This window comes from Hesperophylax consimilis, chromosome 4 (genome assembly GCF_061612785.1).
Source record: "Hesperophylax consimilis isolate HC1 chromosome 4, BYU_Hcon_1.0, whole genome shotgun sequence".
Taxonomy (NCBI): Eukaryota; Metazoa; Arthropoda; class Insecta; order Trichoptera; family Limnephilidae; genus Hesperophylax; species Hesperophylax consimilis.
In genome coordinates, this window is record NC_142839.1 from 26749189 (window position 1) to 26773934 (window position 24746).

The 24746-nt window shown below is 33.4% G+C and overlaps 1 protein-coding gene across 1 annotated transcript in view; it reads right to left on the bottom strand.

Annotated features, from left to right (window-relative positions):
• The window catches only part of LOC149424476 (whirlin-like), a 309865-nt gene that overhangs the window by 144992 nt on the left and 140127 nt on the right, over positions 1-24746 (bottom strand). The window contains exon 2 of the mRNA XM_089631069.1: positions 16470-16865. Coding sequence (XP_089487195.1) covers positions 16470-16844 — 375 coding nt within the window. The 5' untranslated portion in view covers positions 16845-16865. The remainder of the gene's footprint in view (positions 1-16469; positions 16866-24746) is intronic.

A 24746-nucleotide genomic window follows, 5' to 3' on the forward strand; every position in this document is an offset into this window, starting at 1 on the left:
TTTTAATTTTGAAAAAAAATATTTTTTATGATAATATCTATACATTTTTTATGCCGAAACGTTAATTATATGAAATTTCTTCGATAGAAAAAAATGGCAAAGTATGCTCCGAAAATTATTAAAAACACGTTTTGTCCTGTTATAATATGTTATGCGTATGAAATAATTCAAACTGCATCTTTAAATTCAAATAAAGCATTTGTCAGGAGATTTTTGCTCTATTAAAACGAGTCGGTTTTATTAAATATTTTCACCATTTTCGCTTAATTACTATCGTTTTTTTTAATATTAGCGCGCTCCTCGTATTTACATATCTCCGTTTCTCATATCTCACCATCTTAGAACGCTTACTAAATAATGAACGCTAACTAATGTGTACAGGAATAATGCATCTACATAGTTTTACTAAATCTTGGTGGTAACTAAAGCACTGTTCCGCCAGCGCTGTCCAAACGTGAATTTTGTCCTCCTTGTATTTTCAAAATACTAATGTAGGCGCGTCGGGGTGCGCGTCTATACTTGGACAGTGGATAGCAGTACCCCCCAATTAATTACTTACTACTATGCGCTCTGTCCACAAGGTACCAGTGCATACAATTTCTACGGGACGTTTTAGTTACCCCTAACTACTCGACTAAATACTGGCATCGTGTGAACAAGGCATAAGCGCTATTTTCGGAATATTGTTCATTGTGCCTACATCGGCCTTAAAATCAATTCTGATGTTATCTTCATTTATATCACGGTCATACTAAACTTCATATCACATAAAACTACTAAATGTATACATTTTCGGCTGAAATACATAATATTATATGAAAGGTTTCTCAAACAAATATATTTCACATTTACACGTACGATGAAATGATTTTTCAGAAAGTTCAGAAAGTTGTTTAGCCTATCGTATATTACTCTTTCGTATATTTTTGAAAGAATTCGTAGGACAGAAATGGGCCTGTAGTTTGATGTTTGAGTTTTCAAGCTCCCTTTATATATTGGGATAACCCTTGCGATTTTACAACTGTTCGGAAATCGACATTCTTTTAGGCTCAGGTTAATCAGTTTAGTAAGTATATGTGTTAATAGCGGGGCAAGTTTTTATACTGTTTCACATTTTAATTGGTCATGTCCAGCACTCGCCTTTAGGGATTTTATAATAGCTAGTATTTCGGGTTCAGTTGCGGGTTGTAGGTATATTGACTCCGTACTTTCATACTTTAATGTTATTCTTTCATCCAGTTCATGGGTGTATTTGTTAATTATTTAACCAGCCAAAAAAGCGCCAATATTACAGAAGTAGTTATTAAAGCATTCGCATATCTTGATCTCTTCTGTGATAATTTCATTACCTCTCTTTAATTTTTTACATGGTTTACTTTGCGTGTTTGATTGATTCTTGATGATATTGTTAGTTAGGTTCCAAGTTTTTTTGGTATTATTTTCACATTTTTTAAATAGTCTGTTATAGTGTTGTTTTTTAGAGTTTGGTTTTTTTTATAGTTATTTGATTACGTATTTTAGTAAATTCTGTTTTCAGTAATAGGTTAAGGGTTCTTTTTTTATTTTTAAGTGCAGTTTATTTCTTTTTTTAATAATTTTTAATAAGTCTTTTGTTATCTAACCAGGAAGACAGATTTTATTTGTTTTTATTATTGTTGAACTGTAAAAAATAATTTTGTTTATTAGATAGTTTACAAAGTTATTGTAGTTCAGTTCCGAGTCCTCGTTATTATTTATAGAAACAGGGTTTTGTCGAATATCCTCCTCTAGTTTATCATAGTCAATTTTCGTATATTTATAGGACGATTTTTGTGAGTTCTTTTTAGTGTAGGTGTGCAGTATGTGAAGAATTAGTAGGTTGTGATCAGATATTGAAGTGTCACAGTTTGTTATAGAATATGAAAGGTTTATGTTTGAGATGATGTGATAAATAATGGTGTTGGTGCTTTCTGTGATACGTGTCGCATGTTTTTTTGTTTCATTATATTTAAATTGCTTGACTTGATGATTTCTGTGTATTTACAAGTGTGTGTGTTTGTGGAGTCAAGTAAGTTGATATTAAAGTCCCCTGGTATTATGGACCTTTTGTGAGTTTTCAGCTGTGTGTTTAACTTATCTAGAAAATCTTGGAAATTGGTGTTCGGTTTTATATATATCACTCCAATGTTTAAGTTAAGTTTGTTTAATTGTATCCAGATGAAGTTGTTGCCTGGATCTACTATATTTTCGATTAAATTATATGCTAAGTATTCTTCAATAAATATGGGTACTCCGCCACCGATGCCCTCAGGTCGGCAGGATGCCTCGTGTTTGTAGCCTTCAATATTGATGTATGGTACGTCCGTTTCTTTGAGCCAAGTTTCTGACAAAAGTATGATGTTGATTTTGTAGTCAATTCTTTTTAATAAGTACAGGATCTCGTCGACTTGAATAGATACTTTTCTGAGAGTTTTCCGTATGTGTGGGAGAGTCTGTTAAATTCACCAATAACTCCTGCAAGTTCAATACGATATATGCACACATCTAGTAGGTACCTATATACAGGGTGTCGGGGAGTAAAGTGCGCTAACTTCAGGGGTGAGTCTACATGATTTTAGAAGTAAAACATTTTTTGCTAATCTTTTAAGGTAGATTTTAGGTAAAAAATATGATTTTTTTTATTGGAATTGAATATTTTTCCATTGAAAAATATTTTTGTATTGAAAAACAAACATCGGAATGTCGAAAAAAAATTGACTTCTACCATAGTTAGCGCACTTTACACCGGACACCCTGTTTTGTCTATCGTATTTACAATTTAAATACTTATTAATATATCTGTACTATAGCTTCGGATTAGTTTCAAACTAGTTTCGGACATAAACGTGTCTTCAAGTGCCTCCAGTGCAATTCGACAACTTGCTACTTATATAATATTGTGACAAGTTGTCTGCCGTCATAAGCAGAAAGATGGCTAGAAAATTTCAATGGTTACATTATTATGTACTGTTTTTTATAACAGGTTGATAAACATGAAAGGTCTCACCATGCGACCATTAAAAATATCTAGCTGTCTTTTTGCTTGTGACGGCAGTATTATGGTGACGATTGTAACCAAAATACAGGTTGACATGACTAATTTTGCAGGTGACTAAAGACCCCTGAATAGGTTTTGTTTTTTTTTTTGTTATTTCGCTTTCAAAATATTTTTAAAAGCGTTTCTTCAATACTTTCTGTTTTTGTTTTCATTTTGAAAAAGCGACACGAATGGAAACAAAATCTAAGAAATAAGGAATCAATAAGCATTATCCTCAATTATATTATGCTTCTCGCAGCGTTTCTCCCATAACCTGCCATAGTATGTTGTAATACAAGGGTTAGTGTTGTAAATGGGGGGGAGAGTGTTACGTAGGTACCTCATACTTATCCCACCCGGCGTCCTCGATACACGGATAAAGCCAATGGTGTGCCCGTCAGCCGGGATAGGTTTTGATACGCGCGTCACGTTTTGATGAAGAGCGTAATCCGACTGAAGGAGACACGCAGCTTCGGCACTACGTAATACGTAATGCAGATTGGATAGCTATAGAATGTAAAACGTACGACCTAGATCTCGGAATAATTGGTCGAAAAGACTTTGGGTTGTACATAATACGCACGCTGGTAAATATATAAAAAGTTTTTTTTAATGTTTTTAAAATACACCCTCAGTGAATCTGCTTTACTGATATGCTGATTATGTGCGTTTCAAATTTCACATAAACATATTTGCTTTCTCGAAATATTGAACCTTTAATGGAGTACGTACTCAATTTCATTAAATACACTTTTTAAACTTTTAAATGGGAAAGTACATAAACATTTTCTTTAAATACTCTTTTTGAACCTTTAAATGAGTGGTTACATAAACATTTTCATTAAATACTATTTTTGAACCTTTAAATGAGTAGGTACATAATTTTTTTCATTAAATACTCTTTTTGAACCTTTAAATGAGTAGGTAAATAAACATTTTAATTAAATACTCTTTTTGAACCTTTAAATGAGTAGGTGCATAAAAATTTTCATTAAATACGCTTTTTGAACCTTTAAATAAGTAAGTACATAAATGTTTTCATTAAATACTCTTTTTGAACCTTTAAATGAGTAGGTACATAAACATTTTCATTAAATTTTTGTAATGATGTCAGTTATATTAGCTACATAAAATTTGTATTGATGTTAGCTCTCTGTATAACTTTTCTATCGAAAGAGTTACATTTAATATTTTAGATTTCTTTTAACGGCCTAGTAAATATGTTTTAAACTTGCTAGTGGTAATTAAGAACGATAAAATATTAAAATTAACAAGAAAATGAGCAATTAAGCATATTTTTGAAGAGTCGAACCATATATTTGGTGGTTTGACTAAACGCCGGAACTTGAAACCACGCCAAAGCGCGAACATTTATAGTGTACCGAGTTTAACTATAAGTTTGTAATGAGCAATTTTGCATATTTCTGAAAAGTCAAACTTGAACTCGAAACTCGAACTTGAAACCACGCTAAAGCGCGAACATTGATATTGTATTGAATTTAACTGTGAGTTTAAAATGAGCAATAATGTATATTTCTGAAAACTCGAACAATATATTTGGTGGTTTGAACTTGAAACCACACTAAAGCCCGAACTGTACTGAATTTGACTGAGAGTTTAATTACTTCAATGGATTTTAGTTAATGTGTTATCAACTCTATAATTTCTTTACGACAACATTTACCGGCTTGAATTGATGTTAACTTAGTTAGTTATGCCGTCAAGAACACAATTCGACAGCGTATGAATATATATATATATTTTTTTTTTTTTTTGATTGATTAAACTGTTTTACATGCTTATAACAATTTATCTGAGTCCTCTCGATCACCATTGAGGCCCGTGTCAGTATAATTGTGGTTATATTATGATGTTAGAGGATCACCCATAGATAAAAGAAAAAAGGACATATAGCATGGAAGCGTGCCGACTGTCGCCGAGATACAACAAAACTGCACGAAATATCAAAGTGGCGGAGCCTATGAAAGTTATGCGTTTGCAAAAGGTAGAAACAAAGGCAGTGGGCTACGACTGTGCGTTTTTTTACATTAAGGCGATGCTCTACGTCGTTTAATATTTTAATTTGTAATATCGATACAGGAAGCTTTAATAGACATCTCGAGAATTCCGATCACTCAGGACAAATACAATCTATTCGCTGGAAAAATTTAAACATTCTTCCGACGTACTTTTGTCAGTAACACTCACGTTTGGAAAATACCCTCATTATCACCACTTGAGAGATCACGCAGAAAATAAAATGTTGCGTTGAATGGCTTTAGCTATGTTTAGTGACCAGGAACCTCGTAACCTTCTCTTCTCCATCCTATTCCTTCCCAAATTTCCCTCAGCCTCTTCAGTCCCCTACTTGATGCCGTTATAGTTCCAATGGCTCCCGGCAGTTGGGACTCTTGTAAGGATTCTCAATAAAATATATTGAATATAGAAATAAACAAAAGGTTTATTTTTTTATTACATGTGACAGCGGTTTCGCCTTCCGAGGCATTATCAAACTGTGGCGGAAAAACAAATAAATCATTTATAAAAATTATAAATTAATAACATATTTAGTATTGAATTTTGAATACTTCAAAGCAGAATGGAGTTCTTCGAATTTCATCTAATTATATATGATAACAATATACTTGCATCTGACAACGCTATACTATACGCTCAACGCATTTTTCGGGCGTGGCCTATACAGATTATATAATATCTTTTAGTGTCATGCATGTGCTAGGGAGAAGTGCGAAACCACGGAATTTAATTTATTTTTACGAGATCTGTCACCTTGACAGCTGACAGCCGCGTGACTACGGCAGCTCCCTAATTCATCTGAATACCGCAGGAGAGGGGGTTGCACTATTTTCAAATATTGCTCGGCTAGCAGATCACGGCACATCGTCTAGGCCACGCCCACACACTTGATATATTTTCTGCCTTATTTGATGTGTCTGTATGGGATTGTATATCGTACGATATGGTGACAAAGGCACACAAAAAAACGCTTTTAGATAGAACCTAAAATTAAATATATATATACCACATCATACTATCAGGAGAATCAGGTATTATATTTAAATTTTAGCTCCAACATTATGGTGCGCTATCCAATCTCCCATAATAGCAATGCAGTAAAATATTATGAGTAGGTAATTAAGAACCATACACAAAAAAAAAACAATAAAAAAAATTAAAATAAATTTCGTTTATGATGATAATCCTGTTTGAAAAATATATTCGTAATGCTGAATTCCTAGCAATAATTAGTTTTACGATGGGTGACAATATGGGTATCTTCAGCATTATGTTCTCACGGCACGAACACGGGTTTAACATAATTCGTATGTTCATAATATTATTCGACAGGCCCGAGGAACTTTTGGGTAAGAAATCGATTGGGCCTCGGATTCCCGACAGTCGGGGGAAATTGGATTGGAATTCTATATAGCTGAGCTGGGGAAAAGAGACTTTTTCCCTAAAAAAGAGTGATTTTCGAGATGGAGTCCTCGAGGCAAAATAAATGGATGGATTTATGCCTCTGTCACTGGAGACGTGTCACGATTCAAGTTTATATAGTTTTAAATAGGATTCACAGAAAGATAAAAATAATAGTAAAGTACATTCATGATAGAAAAATGTATTTTTATTTACCGATTTCGACTAATAATAATAGATACTAGCAGTTAAAAACCCGCTCCGCGGGTTTTTTTCTGCTAGGCCCTGCGGGCGGCACTTCGTTGGGCTTCGCCCATTTTAAGTGATATTAACAACAGTTACATTTAATAGATAGATATTAGGACATTCACATAAAGAGGGTGAGTATATATATTGTTAAAACACGGAACAGGAAGGAGTTAATTAATAATAACATGCTAAATTTACGCATAATAAGAATGACAGTTGTTTGAATAAATGAAATTTTACGTATTTGTGATGGATTATTTCAAATGAAACACTATTATTGACTACATGTCTACAACTGATATTAACTGTTATCTTAGGTACCTAATATAATTAGCTCATAGGAGACTTGCAGTGCTTAAATATGTGTTACAACCGTCAATGTCTATAAGTTGAATCAATATCGTTTAGTTTGTCACCATTAAAGATAGTTATAAAAAAGTTGACTTAAATAATAGATTATTACATATTTATTAATTGTACCAGTGTTTATGAATAAAAGGAGGGGAATTGTGCGATGAGATTAGCAGTCGGTTTAATTAAAAGGTGTTAATTTTACTCCAACTGGTGGTAATTCTTTACCTACAACTTTTACTGTATCTAATAAAGTTTAAAGTTAGATTATATATACAACATCATCAGGAGAGTAAAAATTTATATATAAAGGTAGATTATTACAATATAGCGCCCCTGAGGTGATATCTCACAAAAGCGGCGCTATGCAAATTGTCCAATAAATGAAAAAATATAATGTTTACATTTTATTGTGTATACACCGAAGTCAAAAATTAAATATAGATTGCAATTGGGAAAGAAGAAGTGGAAGGAGGGGGAGGGGTAACAGTAGGCTGGGTTTATAATAATTAGGAATTACAATATCGTTAGACGGGAAAGACCAGTTGAGTGGGAAAATATTTAAAAGAGAGTTTATAAAAAAATTCTTGTTAATTATATCTGCTTTTATATTAACATGTTTCCTCATTTCTAAAATTTCAAAATTATTTATAGTGAAGTATTTTAAGACCTGAAAAAAACAAATAGCATATAACCATAAAACAATATATTCATAAGACAAATAGCATTTAATAACGGTTATTCTAATAAATTGATAGTTGAAATACTAAATAAAAAAATTAAACATATTCTCTTCAAACGGTCTTTGATATAATGAATCTGAGTTTGCAAATTATCTTTTGAATAATGATCACACTTTCGATAAAAAAAATCAGGTCTTAAAATACTTCACTCAGGATATAAAGCACCGCAAATAAATAATTTTGAAATTTTAGAAATTAGAAAACATGTCAATATAAAATCAGTTATAATTAATAAACAAAAAAAATATAAATAATAATGAAAAATGCCATTACAAAGTGATAAGCTTCCAGAAGAAATCTTCTTAGTAAACGCTTGTTAATCGTAAGTAGTCAAATATTGTGAGCTGCATATTTAAATATTCGCGTCATTCATTTGGTTCGTTTTTAAACCGCCAGAGGTGCGCTCTCTGTCGGCCATCTATAGCCGTGCGTATCGGCCATTGAAGGGACGCGTATTTTTTTTATAAACGTCAAGCATAATCACGTAACTGTGGATAATTTTCATTGTAATGTAATTAATCCAATGGATTATGAACTTTCTAAAACATATTTTCTTCGATATTATCCAAAAATTATATGATCAGAAACGTTGCTTTTGAAGAAATCTCGTATTATTATGAGGCGATCCTATTTTAGTATGAAATCGTGTCTTAACTTTCAAGTTAGCGGAATTTAACCGAAACAGACAATTTAAATTTGACCAATCAGAGGGCCTACACCGTCCAGACGCTGGAGTATTAATATTATCAGATGGCTGAATTAACATAATAGATTAAGGACGGGTTGTTTCAGAGAATTTGAACAATTCATCAAATTTCAACGTTCATTTTCTGGTTCTGTGAAAGTCCTATTTAAGTTTTGTTATTATATCATTGTAGGTTAGGTGCTTGACAAAACTGAAATAAAAACAGAATTTGAAAAAATCTTTCACAGAACTTGAAAATGAACGTTGAAATTTGATGAATTGTTCAAAATCACCGAAACAACCCGTCCTTAGGCTTACAGATTGAAATGAATATATATTTTAATTTTTATTTTGTAATACATTTTATAAAGGGAAGTTAAACGGTTAATTTAGACACATAATTACATGATAAAATTAATGATAAATTAATAATTGTTAAACATAAGCATTCGATACTAATTTTGTATTTTAATATTTTTTCTTTCTTTTAGCTAATTCATAACTTATAAAAGTACAAAATTGTATATTTAATTAAAGCTTCTAACAGGAATTCAATCATAACACTTTTTTCCTTCTATAAAATAATATGTTCTATAATTAAACAATGTAATATTAAATTATGATATGAACTAAATTTGTCAATTTGACTGGCCTAAAACAGGATCCATTCGTTGACTAGTCAAAGTTTCCGCATGTGTTTTATTGTATAATTTTATGTAAAATATATTATTATTATTAAAACAGTTATACAAATAAAATTAAAATGTATTGTGTATCAAAAACACGCAAAAATGAAAAGCCTGTGTGTGGGTATTACAGTACACATTATCACATTTCTATGGTAAGAATAAAACAAAAAATTTAGGTGTAAGTTTTCGTTGATGATAAATAATATAAAATAAAGTTCTAAAAGTTGAAACAATGGATGAAATGAAACCAAAAAACAACATAAAATTTTATATTATCAGTGGACGTTTTAAACTAGAACTAAAAATAAGGTACCTTCGTATGTTTTTCAGAATTAAAAATATGTTTTTCAAACTTTTTTTCATCTCTACAATCAAAAACAACACTGAGTAAAGACTGTTAACTTGTAAGAAAAATAGATCTATGTCGGTATATTGTAGTCAAGGTGTGTTTTTTTACAGATCACCGTTAACTTGTAAAAAAATAGATATATGTGATAACTCGTAAGAAAAAAAAACTATGTCGACTATAAACTTTGTGTTTTTCCAATGGGTATCTTTTAGAAAAATACGTACATATTTGTTAACTATAAATATAACAATTAATGTAAAATGCGTTAAGTACGTGCTCATTGAAGAAATATATAATTCCACGTTATTCGAATATGAATTAAAATAACCGAACTTTTCACGTAATATCATATTTTCAGTGTCTTACTCTGGATGGTATAAAAACTTGAATCAGCAAAAATGTTACTGAGAAGTAAAAAAAGCTTCTTTCAAAGGAATGAAACCTTTTTACTTTGAGCTTTTGCGCATCGTTTGAGCTTTCATGGCGTCATCTTTTTAATGTCTTAAACCTTTATAATTTGTTAACCCTCTATTAACTAACATGCTTTTACACACAACTTTATTATGGGGTTTTTATTACTCAAACAAAATAGTAATATGTACTTAATAAGCAAAGCATGTTGTAAAATGGGGATAGTTTTAGTTTTGGACTACTATATTAACTTGCGTTCAGTTACAGTTTATAAGATTTATAAAAAATTTAGGCTAGTATAACATTATTTGAACCTTTCATTAACATTTATACAACTACCGTTTTCTCGACGTTTTTTTTTTTTTTTTACATTATGTAGGTTTAAAGTATAATATAAGTATATTTTTTGTATTTTTTTTCACAGTCCTCCTCACTAGGGTTTCCTGTTGATTGAAATCTTTTAAAATCTTTTAAATTTCCATCTTGACTCACAATTTAGGCATCAGAACACGAAACGTTTGAAACGATGCGGTATTTTGACGAATTATTAGTTGGTGAAGGATTCGTGGCAAACATTCGCATGCGAGAGCTTAATCAAAAACCGTTTGCTTTCCTTTAGGTTTGACAAGCCGTCATTCAAATAATCAAATCTAATTACCTAGAAACCATTCATGTAAGTTTTTTTCCCGAGTAGTCCAACAACTTTATTTTTCACATCTGTATGAAACGGAAAATGGTTTAAAATTTGAAAGGTTTTTAAAAATAAATAAATACACAAGATTTCATTCTTTGATTGTGTAGGTATTATAACAAAGCAAACGAAAATATTAAACATTATATTTTGTTGGACACATTTTTGATGGTGGTGGATTTGTAGATACCTATAGAGCAAAACATGTTCATTCAAAAATGCAAAAGGCTGAGCTCTGGCGTAACGAAATTACACAACCTTCAGGAGCGGGAACATGTAGGCTAATGCTCCAATTTCCAGTTCACGCACTATTTTCTAAAAGAGCTTTTAAACAAATAAAAAAGACACTATAATTTGAAGGGTTGAACCTTTTGTAATTAGAAAGACGCTTAATTTATTAACATTGTGTTAGAATGAGACAATTACGCTATGGTTATTATTCTTTAAATAGGTGAAAAAAATCCAGTAAAAAGTCCAGTGTTATAACAACAGTGTTATATTAAATTAATATGTTTCATAAACTAATTTAACTATGTATATATCACTTAATAACCTAATAATATTGGTGCAGCTGTATATACAGGGTTTTCCAATAGGAGGTGTTATTTTAAATAGTCCGCTATTTCAGTAGGTGTTACTTTTGAAGCTGTCATTTTTTGACATTTGACAAGTAGAAACTACTTCATTAATAAAAATTGAACAACACACGCTTCAACAACGCATTGAAATTATTAAAATTCACTTGAGTGAATCAAATGCAAATCATCTTGAGTGATGAGGCCCATTTCCACCTCGGTGGTTTCGTCAACAAAGCAAAATTGTCGCATCTGGGGCTCGGAAAACCCAAAAATTATTGTTGAAAAGCCTCTCTTTTCTCAAAGTATGACTGTTTGGTGCGGTTTATGGTCCGGCAGAGTCATTGGACCTTACTTTTTCGAAAACGAGGCTGGAGCAACAGTTACGGTGAATGGATCGCTATCGAGAGATGATTAATGATTTTGTTATGGCCGGAATTTGATGGTATTGATCTTTATAACGTTTACTTTCAACAAGACGGCGCTACGTGCCATACAAGCAACGAAACTATTGATATTTTACGATTGAATATCAAAATATCACCTTCTATTGGAAAATCCTGTATGTAACGAAATAAATAAAGCAAAAGCTTCAATATTCATTAGAAACCTTTTCATCTACAATTTCAGGTTGTAGGAGGCTTTGTTTTCGCTTCAGCTTTTAGCCACTAATTAATCCAATTAAAATAGCCTGCGTTGACAAAAGTTTAGACCGCGGCGACTATTAGCAAACTATGAAGTGAGACCGGCTTCCGAAACTTCCTAAGCCTCTTCCATCCCTCTCAGCTGATCAGTTTAAAATGTCGGATTGGGATGGCATTATAAAGTTATAATGGCCACTTCAGATTAAGCCTGGATAATGGGACTAACCCAGTTTCTCCACCTATTCGCATAAACTAATGCCCTGTCCCCCGGGGCTGCCGGGCCAATAAAACGACACTGGAATTTCCCAAATCTTATGGGGGCACTTGTTACTTGATGGTTGAGTTGATATAAAGATATGTTACATTATTGGAATTATGATTCTTATGTAACATCAATAATTATTCCAAATGTTAGGTTAACAACGTGTCGATGAAGTAGATATCACTGTGTACAATGCTTTTACATATTGAAAAATGCTTCAAATGTTTTAAATTTAACCCGTACAGAATGTAATAAATTGCTGTAAGGAGCATGTTGGAATAAGAGAATTAACAATAAAAATGGTTTCAAAGACTGTCTAAAAATGTTTTGTTTGTTACCATTTTTATTTGACAGTTCTTGTACATATTATGGTTCAGAAAGATTAGCAAAATCTTATGATTTGCATCTTAAAATAAGAAAAGCAATATATATTATATTTAATGTTCAAAATTATTATTTTGAACATTATGATAAACTAATGTGCATAAGAAACCTTATCTTATAAACATTAGTTTAAAAATATATATTTTATTATTATTTTATTTATTAATAAAAATACATTTCACTACATAATCCAGTTATTAATTACATAATATAATATAAGTATTTGATGTACCCCCATAAATAAGCAGGGCTTGTGTGTATGGGGGGTGACAATATTTCACCAACAAATGTAGATATATGTCTCGATGCCATCTAGTGGGAAATTTAGCACTAACAAAGCCTTACTTACAAAAAATGACGTTGGTCGTTTACAGTTGAAAAAATAAAATAAGAAGTAATTGTTGATTGAAGTACTAGTACATATTGAATTATTTGGCGTGTTGGAAATAAGCCGAGGTAGCTCAGTGGTCCAGAGCACCTGACCGAACATCAGAAGGTGTGTTCAATTCTTGTCGGCGGCATTTATTTTTACTCGGGAGATATTTTCAATATGTATATTTCAGGCGACTAATTATTGCTTATAATTATTTGGTTCAAAATTATGTTTGACCGTTAGATTTTCTTTATAAGATCTTTTAAATTAACTTTTAATTCACGAAAACCTGCCAAAATTACCTTCTAGCATATTCTGAAAACTGAAATAAGCCACCACAACGTTATTCCGTAACTTTGAGAGTCTTTCTAAAGACATTGCTGTTCGAAAACTCTAGAAAACTTTCAGGGAAAAACGCTCTTATTTTCTTCTGAATAAACCAACAAACTCTACCGGAATTATTATAACATCACACGTTTTATCGGTTTCTCGACGGCAGCCCTGTGCCACCGCATCGTAGCCTTTACGGCCGCAGTTCTCCCTGGTGCAGGTGGCAAAGTACAATTTCCCCTAGAACTCTACAATATGCTTTCTGGAAAAAAATGAAAACTACTCTCTGGAAAACAAGGCAAGAAACGAAATTGGAAATTGCTCAATACTTTATTTACTTGCTACAGAATGTGAACAGAGAAATAACGCTCACATGCAAAAAGACTTCAAAGATCGCAAAATGTTTTCTTGCAATTGATGAATTCGCAAAACTGAACTAAATTTGTTTTTTTATGATATTGATATTGAATTGCGGTTTATTACAGTCAATTCGGATGCAAATAAATAAATGAGACACCCGATACGATAGCTTCGTTCCTGAGTGGAAGATACTCACAGTGAGAGACACATTCATTCGGAATTGAAGCGCCGAGTTGCTTGAAATGGCTTTCGTTATATATTTATTTGTAAGAAACAAGCTAAGATAAAAATATTCATAGGATGTTAAACGAAGTTAGGCCAAAAAAGTTTATTATGCGAATGTTGGATGAGGAAGGGAGTTCTATTTTGTATTAAACTAAAGAGAAGATAAAGGAAAGAGAAAATAAGAGGAAGATAGGATGGGGATAGGAGTTGTTCTTCAAACATTATACAGTCGTGCATTAATTTGTGATCGTACGCATTACTTCAGTTCGATATTAGAGTTCCTAAATGTTAACTCCTCAGTCTAATTTGTTCGGTTTTTAAACAAACAGCTACTATCCGCAGAGTCTCATAGAAATCGTTGTCTCCTTTACCGCCATAATTAGAAATATGAACTAAACGGTGTTTGAAAATAAAATACCAAGTTTTACATTCAAATGTAGCAGTTAACCACATAATAGTTAAAATGTACACCTCTATGAAACCAAAGGTTCCAACCGAAATGTGAGTAAATTTTACGAAATTTTGTGAATTTTTACTAATTATTTTTATGACACAACAAAAAAGTGAGGAGGCAGTAATGTTTATAACACATTTGTCATTTACAACGAATAAAATATGTGTTTTTTTGGTTATCAGTAATTTTAATTCAGTGTTTATACGAATAAATGTAAGGTGGGCCATTTTCAAAACTTTTATGAATAATTTGAAAATTATAATAATTTAAAAAGCATATGTTTATTTCTAATAATGAAATTTGAAAACGTATTTCATTACCTTTCAATAACAGTTAGTAGTTATTGGAAATGTTAAAAAATATAGCATTCTTTTGTATTTTATTGGGAAGCGAAAATACACACAAATTCTACGACTTCCTGACAGCATCTTGAAGAATGTAACGGTCAGTATGTCAGAGGTGTTGATGGTCAAGAAATTCAACATTAAAGAGGTGACAGATTACGCTATAAGTTCGAAGCGTTTTATATAACTTCATATTGCTCGACATACAATCCCATACAGACCTGTCACACCTAAAAAGATGAAGTGTTATAAGTGTGTGCGTGGCGACGATATACGCTGTGATCTGCTAGCCAGGCTACATTTGAAAATTATGCGACCTCTTCTCCTACCTACGGCAGGTTCTGAACAATTTTCACAACAACAAAGGAACGAAGCATCTGCAAGCGGCCTTTTGCGCCATTTGCGGTTGCTTCGTTCTTTTTCCAGTTGAGGTTCAGCACGTTGCAGCAGGCTCGCTTATATCTATACGTAGCATTAAACTAACCCCCTAACCCGCTACCTCTAGCCTTATATTTCCCAAAACCGGAATATCATATTATCTAGAGCTCCTGGCAGTTTTGACTGTGGTATAAACCTTGTATTATATATATATTCCTTGATATAAGGAACCCCTTAATATATTCCAACATGTTCCCAGGAAACAAGCAAAATGGACACATCATATTCATGCCCAATTATTAATACGAAGGATTTGAGACTAAATACGTTGCGAGTAAGATAAGATGTCTGGGGAACGGTCAGCACATTATGGGACGGATTAGGCGGTAAAGACGTAGATAGTGGGTATCCCAGCCAGATATAATATAATATGAACAATTAAATCATTTAGCACAGCACTATGTAAGCAATGCAAGTGTCAACAGCACAGCAAAAAATCTTTCCAAGTAAGCACACGGAGAAAACTTGCTGATATAAAATACTGTTGTTTTATTAATAATCTTGTCAAGTTATTCGTTTTCCTGATAAAAATGGGACTGCAAGCCTTCAACGAATGAATTGACAGAGTTCCCAACAAAATATCAGTTACATGAGAATGCTTTATGAGGACGGCGAAACAAGTGTTCATACAAATATTTATATTGACATACTGATATCGTCGCATTCCGTCATGATATTTATTAGGAAAATAACACGTGTTCTCGATATATTCTGAATGATATTTTTTTAATAATATTTTATCAGGAAATTGGCATGCTGTCACTTTTAACAGTAATTTAACATTGAAATGTAAGTTAGCTGTAAGATAGTAAGTAGTATTTTTTTTATATTTATATTTTTTGTAATACCTGCATCAACTGTAAAGCGCCCCTGAGGTGATATCTCACAAAAGCGGCGTTATACAAATTGTCAAATAAATAGTAAGTTAATTATAAGTTAGTTGTAACTTAGTTGTAAGTTGGTTGGAAGTTAGTTGTAAGTTAGTTGTAAGTTGGTTGTAAGTTAGTTTTAAGTTGGTTGTAAGTTGGTTGGAAGTTAGTTGTAAGTTAGTTGTAAGTTGGTTGTAAGTTAGTTTTAAGTTGGTTGTAAGTTGGTTGGAAGTTAGTTGTAAGTTAGTTGTAAGTTGGTTGTAAGTTAGTTGTAAGTTAGTTTTAAGTTGGTTGTAAGTTAGTTGTAAGTTGATTGGAAGTTAGTTGTAAGTTGATTGTAAGTTAGTTGTAAGTTGATTGTAAGTTAGTTGTAAGTTGGTTGTAAGTTAGTTGTTAGTTAGTTATAACTTAGTTGTAAGTTAGTAAGTAGTAAATTAGTTATAATTTAGTTGTAAGATAGTTTTAAGTCATTTGTAAGCTAGCTGTAAGTTTGTTGTAAGTTGTAAGTAAGTAAGTAATTAATTAAGTAATTTAGTGGTATAATACTGACGTGGTGGGTGGTGCTGGGCGGGCTGCTGGCCGGGAGCGGCGCCTGGCCGGCGGGCGCGCGCCCCCTGCGCGCGGCGCCGCCCTGCCCGAGCAGCCGCAGCACCTGCTCGGGCGAGATGGGCCGCTTGCGCTGCGCGGCGGGCGGGTGCGCCGGAGAGCGCGCGCCGAGGTGCGTGCCGCGGGGGCGCTGCGCCGCGTGCGAGCTGGCCGGCCGCTCCACGATGGTGTAGGAGGTGCCGGGCGGGGAGTAGTACAGCGCGGGCTGGCGCGCGTCCCCCTGCGAGCGGGACAGGCGGCCCAGCCCCGCGCCCCGCCCCGCCCAGCCGCCGCGGCCCAGCTCCGACAGCTCCGACAGCTCGGGCTCCCCCATCCTCATGACGGGGGACGGCCGTCGCTTCTGCAACAAATATACACACACTATTACTAAATACTCGTACTCCTCAATCATTGCAACTTACATTTCATAATATGTCCTACTAACTGACGTGTACCCGGCATTGCTCGGGGTTGTGAATGATTACGAGTAAATTTAGTAAATTCTACGATAAACATCGATGTTTCTCAATTTTCTATAAATATTATACAGGGTTTTCCAATAGGAGGTGTTATTTTGACATTCAATCGTAAAAGATTAATGGTTTCGTTGCTTGTGTTGCACGGAGCGCCGTCTTGTTGAAAGTAAACGTTGTCCAGATCAATACCATCCAATTCCGGCCTGTTATGATGCAGGGCTAGATTCCGTTTGTTTATATATTTTATTCATTAATTTGTTCTGCATCATCACATTTATCCCCGCCGATTCTCTAACCTAGTTAGGAACTGGGCGATTGTCGCTGTTATTGGTTTTGGTTAAATTTCGCGTATGGTCGCTGAGAGCGACATCTGAACCTGGCCAGAAATAAGAAACCACTTCTTGTCTGGACAGTAAACGTGTGGGTTCGTGTACTGTACAATCATTAATCATCTCTCGATAGCGCAATCCATTCACCGTAACTGTTGCTCCAGCCTCATTTTCGAAAAAGTAAGGTCCAATGACTCCGCCGGACCATAAACTGCAACAAACAGTCACATGTTGAGGATAGAGAGGCTTTTTAACAATAATTCTTGGGTTTTCCGAGCCCCAGATGTGACAATTTTGCTTGTTGACGAAGCCACCGAGGTGGAAATGGGCCTCATCACTCATCACTCAAGATGATTTGCATTTGATTCTTCTTCTTTATGTGTCGTATCAGGTCCCCCCGACGTTGGCGATCACTCTAGAAAATGTCTCTTTGTCTTGCGCTGCCCGGAATAGCTCCTCCACACTTCTAATGCCGGTCCACTCTCGTATATTTCGCAGCCAAGACATTTGTCTCCTACCAGGCCCTCTGCGACCCTCTATCTTGCCTTTCAATATTAACTGGAGCAAGTGATACTTCTCCCCTCGAAGTACATGACCCAGATATGAAATTTTCCTGATTTTTATTAATCTAAGCAGTTCTCTCTCTGCTCTAGCCCGCCTGAGAATTTCTGTGTTGGTGATCAAGTCGGTCCATGGGACTTTGAGTATTCTCCGGTGAAGCCACATTTCAAAAGCCTCTAACCTGTTCATGGTTTTTACTTTCAAGGTCCATGTTTCACATCCATACAACAAGACCGACCACACATAACATTTTAGCATTCTCTGCCTTAGTTTGCATTAGCATTTGATTCACTCAAGTGAATTTTAATAATTTCAATGCGTTGTTGAAGGGTGAATCGTTCCATTTTTATTAATGGCGTAGTTTCTACAAGGTAGTTTCTACGTAGTTTTCTCTCGTACTTGTCAAATGTCAAAAAGTGAGAGCTTCAAAAGTAACATCTACCGAAATAGCGGGCTATTCAAAATAACACCTCTTATTGGAAAAATCCTGTATATACATGTATTAAATAATAAAATAGATAGTCCCGAATTGCTATCCGTCATTGGTTTAAATGTTCCAACGAGGCGTACCAGGCACACTACACTTTTTCATATTGAAGCCAACAATACCAATGCAGCAAACAACTCAGTAATTACTCGCGCAATCACAACTTACACCCATTACGAAAAATTACTACATTTAGACATCTCTCATGATTCCTTTCTAACATACAAAACTAACTTATTAAATTTCTTAGCATGACATATTTCAAAAATATTTTCATATCATTTTTCAAAACTTCTATGTAAACAGTCAATTACAATTCGTGTAATTCTTGTTTTCAATTCATTTATTATTATCTATCCACACACTTCCTTCCTTTTATAACAATCTCAGACGAAATTATGTAATGATATTTTATGGACATACGTAATATGTACTACAAATATGTATTAACTAAAAAAATCTACCTGTATCTCATTGTACACTGTATGTCTTAATAAATAAATAAATAAATAAATTTAAAAAGATTAAAAAAATAAATATATACATGTTTCAACCTTACGGAAAAAATTCTCCAAGGACGGGTTGTTTCGGAGAATTTTAATAATTCATCAAATTTCAACGTTCATTTTCGGGTTCTGTGAAAGACTTATTCAAGTTCTGTTATTATATCATTGTAGGCTAGTTGCTTGACAAAACTGAAATAAAACAGAACTTGAAAAAATCTTTCACAGAAATTGAAAATGAACGTTGAAATTTGATGAATTGTTCAAATTCTCCGAAATAACCAGTCCTAAATGATGATGAAAAACCTGTCAAAATCCGTTGCCTAGTTTAGAATAACTAACCCCACAGACAGACGCGGATAGCAAATTTATTTTATACTATTTAGTTAGATATTTGAATTGCATCTAATTAAATAGTATAAAATAAATTTGAACTTTGTTATTTTGTAAAATAAAGCAATTTATCATGTTTAACTACTACTGCCCATTTTATTGCACAATTAACGTGAAACCGCACAAGAGTCCCAACCGTCTGTAGCCAGTGAGACTATGGCATTCCCAATAGGGGTATGTTGTGAGGCTGAAGGTAGTGAGAAGGAGAAGAAGATGAGAAAGAGGAAGATGAAGAAGTACCTGGCTATTCAGATCTGGTCACCAAATACAGCAAAAGTCATTTCAAGCAACTTTTCAATTTTTGATGGTGTTTTTACACTGAGAGTATCTTCCACTCTGGAACGTGCAGCAATATACAAACATTATATTTTTGTGAAATAACACACATTAATCAAATAAAAATTACTTGTGTACGCCGGGATTAGAACCCGCGATCTCCAGCTTGTTGGTCGAGACCCTTACCCCTCCTTAAGAATATAAATTATTAACTTTAAAAAATATATATTGTGCGATTAAAAATTGTAGTCCCTCACCTAGTATTTTTTCTCTTATTCTACGTCTTTTCCAGTTAACTTTACCAGTAATTGATATTTTTAAGATCAAAGGTATTATGTGAACGTTGTTACTGGCTATGCACTACGTAGTAATGCAAAATCACGTGTTTTTGGTTTGAAAATTTGGTCGCCTAGAAATGTTTCAGATGCTTTTAAATTAAATACTGCGAGTAGAATACATCTTGGCCTTTAAAATGGTCGAGTATTTTTTAGATAAGTCTTTTAATAAGCCCAGAAAAAAATAATGTATAAGGCCTATGAAAACTGCTTTTAAGTTCAAAATCTACTACTTACGAACCCATTTTCGGTTATGATTTTATTGTATAATGTGGAAAATTAAGTTATTTATAAAATGATCGGAAAAAAAATATATTTATGCCTGAACATCCACAAAATAAAATAAAAGGCACTTTTTGGCCATGTTTTTTTCTTGCATAAATCAAAACAGGCGGATGGTGTTAAGCGGGAATTTAAACCTTATCGCCATCTACGTAAGGGGTGTTATTGATAGCGGCTCGATTTAAAATATAACACGACGTAATAAGAGGAAGCTACAAGCCAAAAATGTGTATATTCTTGGTATACCTTATATTGTAGATAATAGGCATTAAAATCGCTTGACAAACAGAGTCTGGAAACGTTCGATTTCAAGCACGAAACTGGTTTTGTTTATTTTTTAAATAATTTTATAATAAAGCAAAAACGTTTGTTAAGTGAATGTCACAGATAATCTTAGCTATAATCCTGTATTTTTTAAAAGTTGTTTCCTTTACGCGTTCATACATTTCTATTAAAAAAAAAAAATTATAGTTTACATTTATATTTTTTATTTAGTAATTTATTTTTTTATTTGTATTCTACTCAAGCGAAGCGATGGTTTAACCCTCAATTTATTTAAAGCATTTTTTTTGGTATTCATAATGTACACCAATACGTTAGAAAGATTAATCAAAATAGTGATTTAGCATTAAACAACATTATTTATTAATTCATTAGGGTGCATACTGCACGTCTTCCAAGCAGAGTTGCCGAGATATATAAACGGAATCAAAACACTTTGACAAGGTAATCCTTTATACCCGGCTCATTAACGATACAAACAACAGCTTATCGTCTGTGTTCTGTGAATTCCCTCACTAACGGATAGTGGCTGGCGGCTTGACATTGTACTACTGGTACTGTATACACCATCATTAATATACAGTGGAGTATTGCAGCAGTCAACAACCCATTCCTTCCGTTATTGTATATTTATGTTGAAAATTGTAAACGATAGTATAGACAGCCCTTATTTAATTAACCTCTTAGAATTTCAGATGGCTTCATCGAAGCCAGAGTCAAGTTAGCCACAGAAGCTAGATGTAATGTACATGGCCCGCAGATACATTAATAGTACAAACTACACAACTGCTCATTTTGTTCAAGTCGCAAGTGCGTTCCACTGTTGAATTTGGCAGTCACCTCTGGTCTGGAGCCCCAAAATAACTGGAAAAACCCGACTCAGTGCAGAAACGGGCGGTCCGTTCAATTCCCTCATCTCAACAAGGGGAGTGCTCTTCAAAGCACAGGCGTCGGGTAGCTATACTGTCATTGTTTAGATATAGTCTGCAAGTATTACAATGGAAGACAATCAATGTCAACTTTCAATCGTCACTTCAATTTACGTCATTGATACGATTAACAAATATGGCTAATTAATCGTTTATTGAGGCAATTAAAACGATTGACAATTATTGAAACTTTTCATTGAAGGAGGGAACGATGTATTTTGATTGACCGCTTAGATTCCATAGACATTCGCCATTGATCCTGCGGAATGTTCATTTCGCTATGTGATTGACAAATGTTCATTCAATTTTTCTATCTATCGAGCCCTTTGGAAATCAGTTTCAGTTTAGTTTTACTTAAAAGTGATCTTTCTTGTAATTGTCCAGAGATAAGGAAAGTAAAAACAAAAGAATATCACTGTATTCGCACACTTAACGTATTGTTTCCGCAGAACAACAACTTAATCAACTAACCAACTGGACTGAAAATATTGACGAGTCGATTGAGTTTTATCAATCGCATTTCAATGCACATTGACAATGACGTAAAGATATTGATCGCCTCAGGACCCCTTAACTAGATAATTTTGGAGTTACACAAATTGATCACCGTTGAAGAGCGATAAGAGCAATTGGGTAAGCCTGTTTATTATATATTATTTTATGTATACAAATTAATCAAAATGAATTTAAATAAAATATACTTGCTCCTTAGTCTTAAAAAATTAAAAGTAAAAAATTCTCTTAGTAGATATCGCTCCGCTGTGAGTATTAAAAATGTATCCTTGAAATGGATTTATGTTTAGCTGCCGAAACTGAATAGTTAAGTATTTCTGACTTTCATTGACCTTCATCTTACAGCCTTCTTATCCCCACATACCACTTATTTTAGCCTAACCACTTTCCCATTAATGAACAGATAAATTTTCACGTACGCCGCATAATTTACAACATTATTATTCTGACCTTTGTTCGCATCTCTAAAGGTTTAGGAGCGCTGGTGTGGTGTGCATAGTGCAGTACACATTGCAGTGGTGGTTTGGAAGTGATAGGGAGGGGAAAGGAGATAGAGAGGGGTATTATGGCTGCACTACTCCGTCACTCACGGTGCACTATTGCACAATTCTACCCACTGTACTCAGTACACACTGTATACAGTTTGCAGTATGCATGCACCTGGTTTGCAATATTGATCTACGATCAAGTATTGAATTCAGCAAAACTCTACCGTAGAGCTTTGTTGAAATTACACCGATGTTAACTTGATTTAATTTTCTACTCATATGAGTAGAAAATTAAATCATGGTCATATGACCAAAGCAATTAAAACTATGATTCGTTAAATTGTGTACATAAAACCAAAGGAATTTTTTAAAGTTTTAGATAAAATATTCTCAAGGTTTGTAATGGCTAAATAAATCTATAAGATTATTCACTAAGAAAGTACTCACGAATGGTAAAGTTAATTAACCGTCATGAAATGACACAGCTTTAATGGACTGAATTTTATGCGTCAACACAACTATTTTTTAAGCTCGCATTAACATTATTTTCACTACTGAGTAAGATGCTTTAAAACACAAATTTAAATATAAACAAATGAAGCTATAAACTGTATTGTTGGTTCCATATTAAATTGTCAATTCATTCTAAAAAAACTATTCGACAAAGAAAAAACGTTCGGAATCTACTGAAGTAACAACGTATAATATTTTGTGGTTTGAACCAGAACAAAACCAACAAAATTTTACGACAAACATGAACATCACAAAACGAATAAACTAAAACGATTTGAAAGCGAATGATCCAAAAACGTGGTGATTTCAAAATAAATAATAACCACAACGTTATCCGGATACTAAAATTCAGCACAAAAAGCTAACGGAAAATCGATTGTCACATAGTGAACATTGCGCCGTGGGCTTTGGTCGTGGGGCCAGTTGTGGCGTGTCCATTGTCCATATTAACATATTAAGTGGGTGTATGTGCACTAAGAGATATGCCCGGGAAACTGTTCCAACTGTAAAATGTTTATTTGGAATGTAAATTTTCGACCCAAGGCTATTTGCGGACTTCTTTTGTTGCGATCCAGCGTGATAAACATGTTAGTTTTTCTGCATTTGCCATTTTACCCTGCCATTGTGTAACTCGGCTATTGCATTGCAGATAAATTGAATTCCAATGCCATTATTTGTGGAAACGTGTTATGCGCGGATTCCGTTACAAGTTTGCAGTGGTGATTTTATTTTCGACCCTAACCTTTACGAGTTGCAATCTATGAAAACATTGGAAACAAAATTCTTTTAAACATCGCATTTCGATAGGAATTCACTGTAACATATATATTGATAGTTTTCTTACTATCTGAAGGTATGTTGATGATTTAATTCAATTCACTGATTTAAAGGAGCTTCTTTTCAATTTGCAACTCGATATCCATGGTGCTGCAAAACTGCGAAACTTCAGGCGGCGTATGTGCACCAAAGTATAATGAAAAATATAAATGCAAATAAAAAAATAAAAACACCACTTTTTTAAACTTATGTGTAGTTGAAAGTTTTACGATAAGAACCGAAAAATACTATGTACGAGTGAATTCGAACAGTTATTTTCCACAAAATGCGTCAATTTCTGATATTCTGCACTTTAATTTCTAATTAGTTTCACAGATTTTTAACGATTCATTAATTTTTAAAATAAAAATTCCAGTTTTGTGAAAGTACTTACAAGTGTGTTATTATTGCTTGATGGGTCGGTTGATTCACAGTATTTTATATTGACTTGTTACAAAACTTAAATATCAACTTTGAAATTCGATGAATTGTTAAAATTCTGTAAAACCACCTGTCCCAAATAAAGTATATATGTTTTTTATTAACGCCCTATTGGGCTATTACAGTAAGATTATAAATACAGTAAAACATAAATAAATAAGATTTAAAAATGATGAATGAAATACGATTATCACTGACGAACCCTTTAAACAAGTAAAACAAAATTTAAATTTAAAAGATGTTATGATTAGGTACTTAAGCTGCTTAAGCATATGCATAGATTACGTTAATTCGTTATTTACATTTACTTAAAAGGGCTGAATTAATTGTGCACTAAAATTGTGTCAACATTTATAACAAAGATATCCGCGACATTTATTGATTCATTGCCAAGTCTATGAATTCTCTCCATGACAGAAATGAACACAAAGTTATTGTTATGAAATAATATGTTCCATCTAGTATGCTTCGGTGCTATATGTATGTAACAAATTAATAGCGTCAGGGCAGTCAAACTTTGAATTATAAAAATTATACAATAAAAGAAGATCAAAAAAATTTCAGATAATTTTGATAAATTAAGTTTACTTCGTAAATTTTAAAAATTTGTTTTCATTT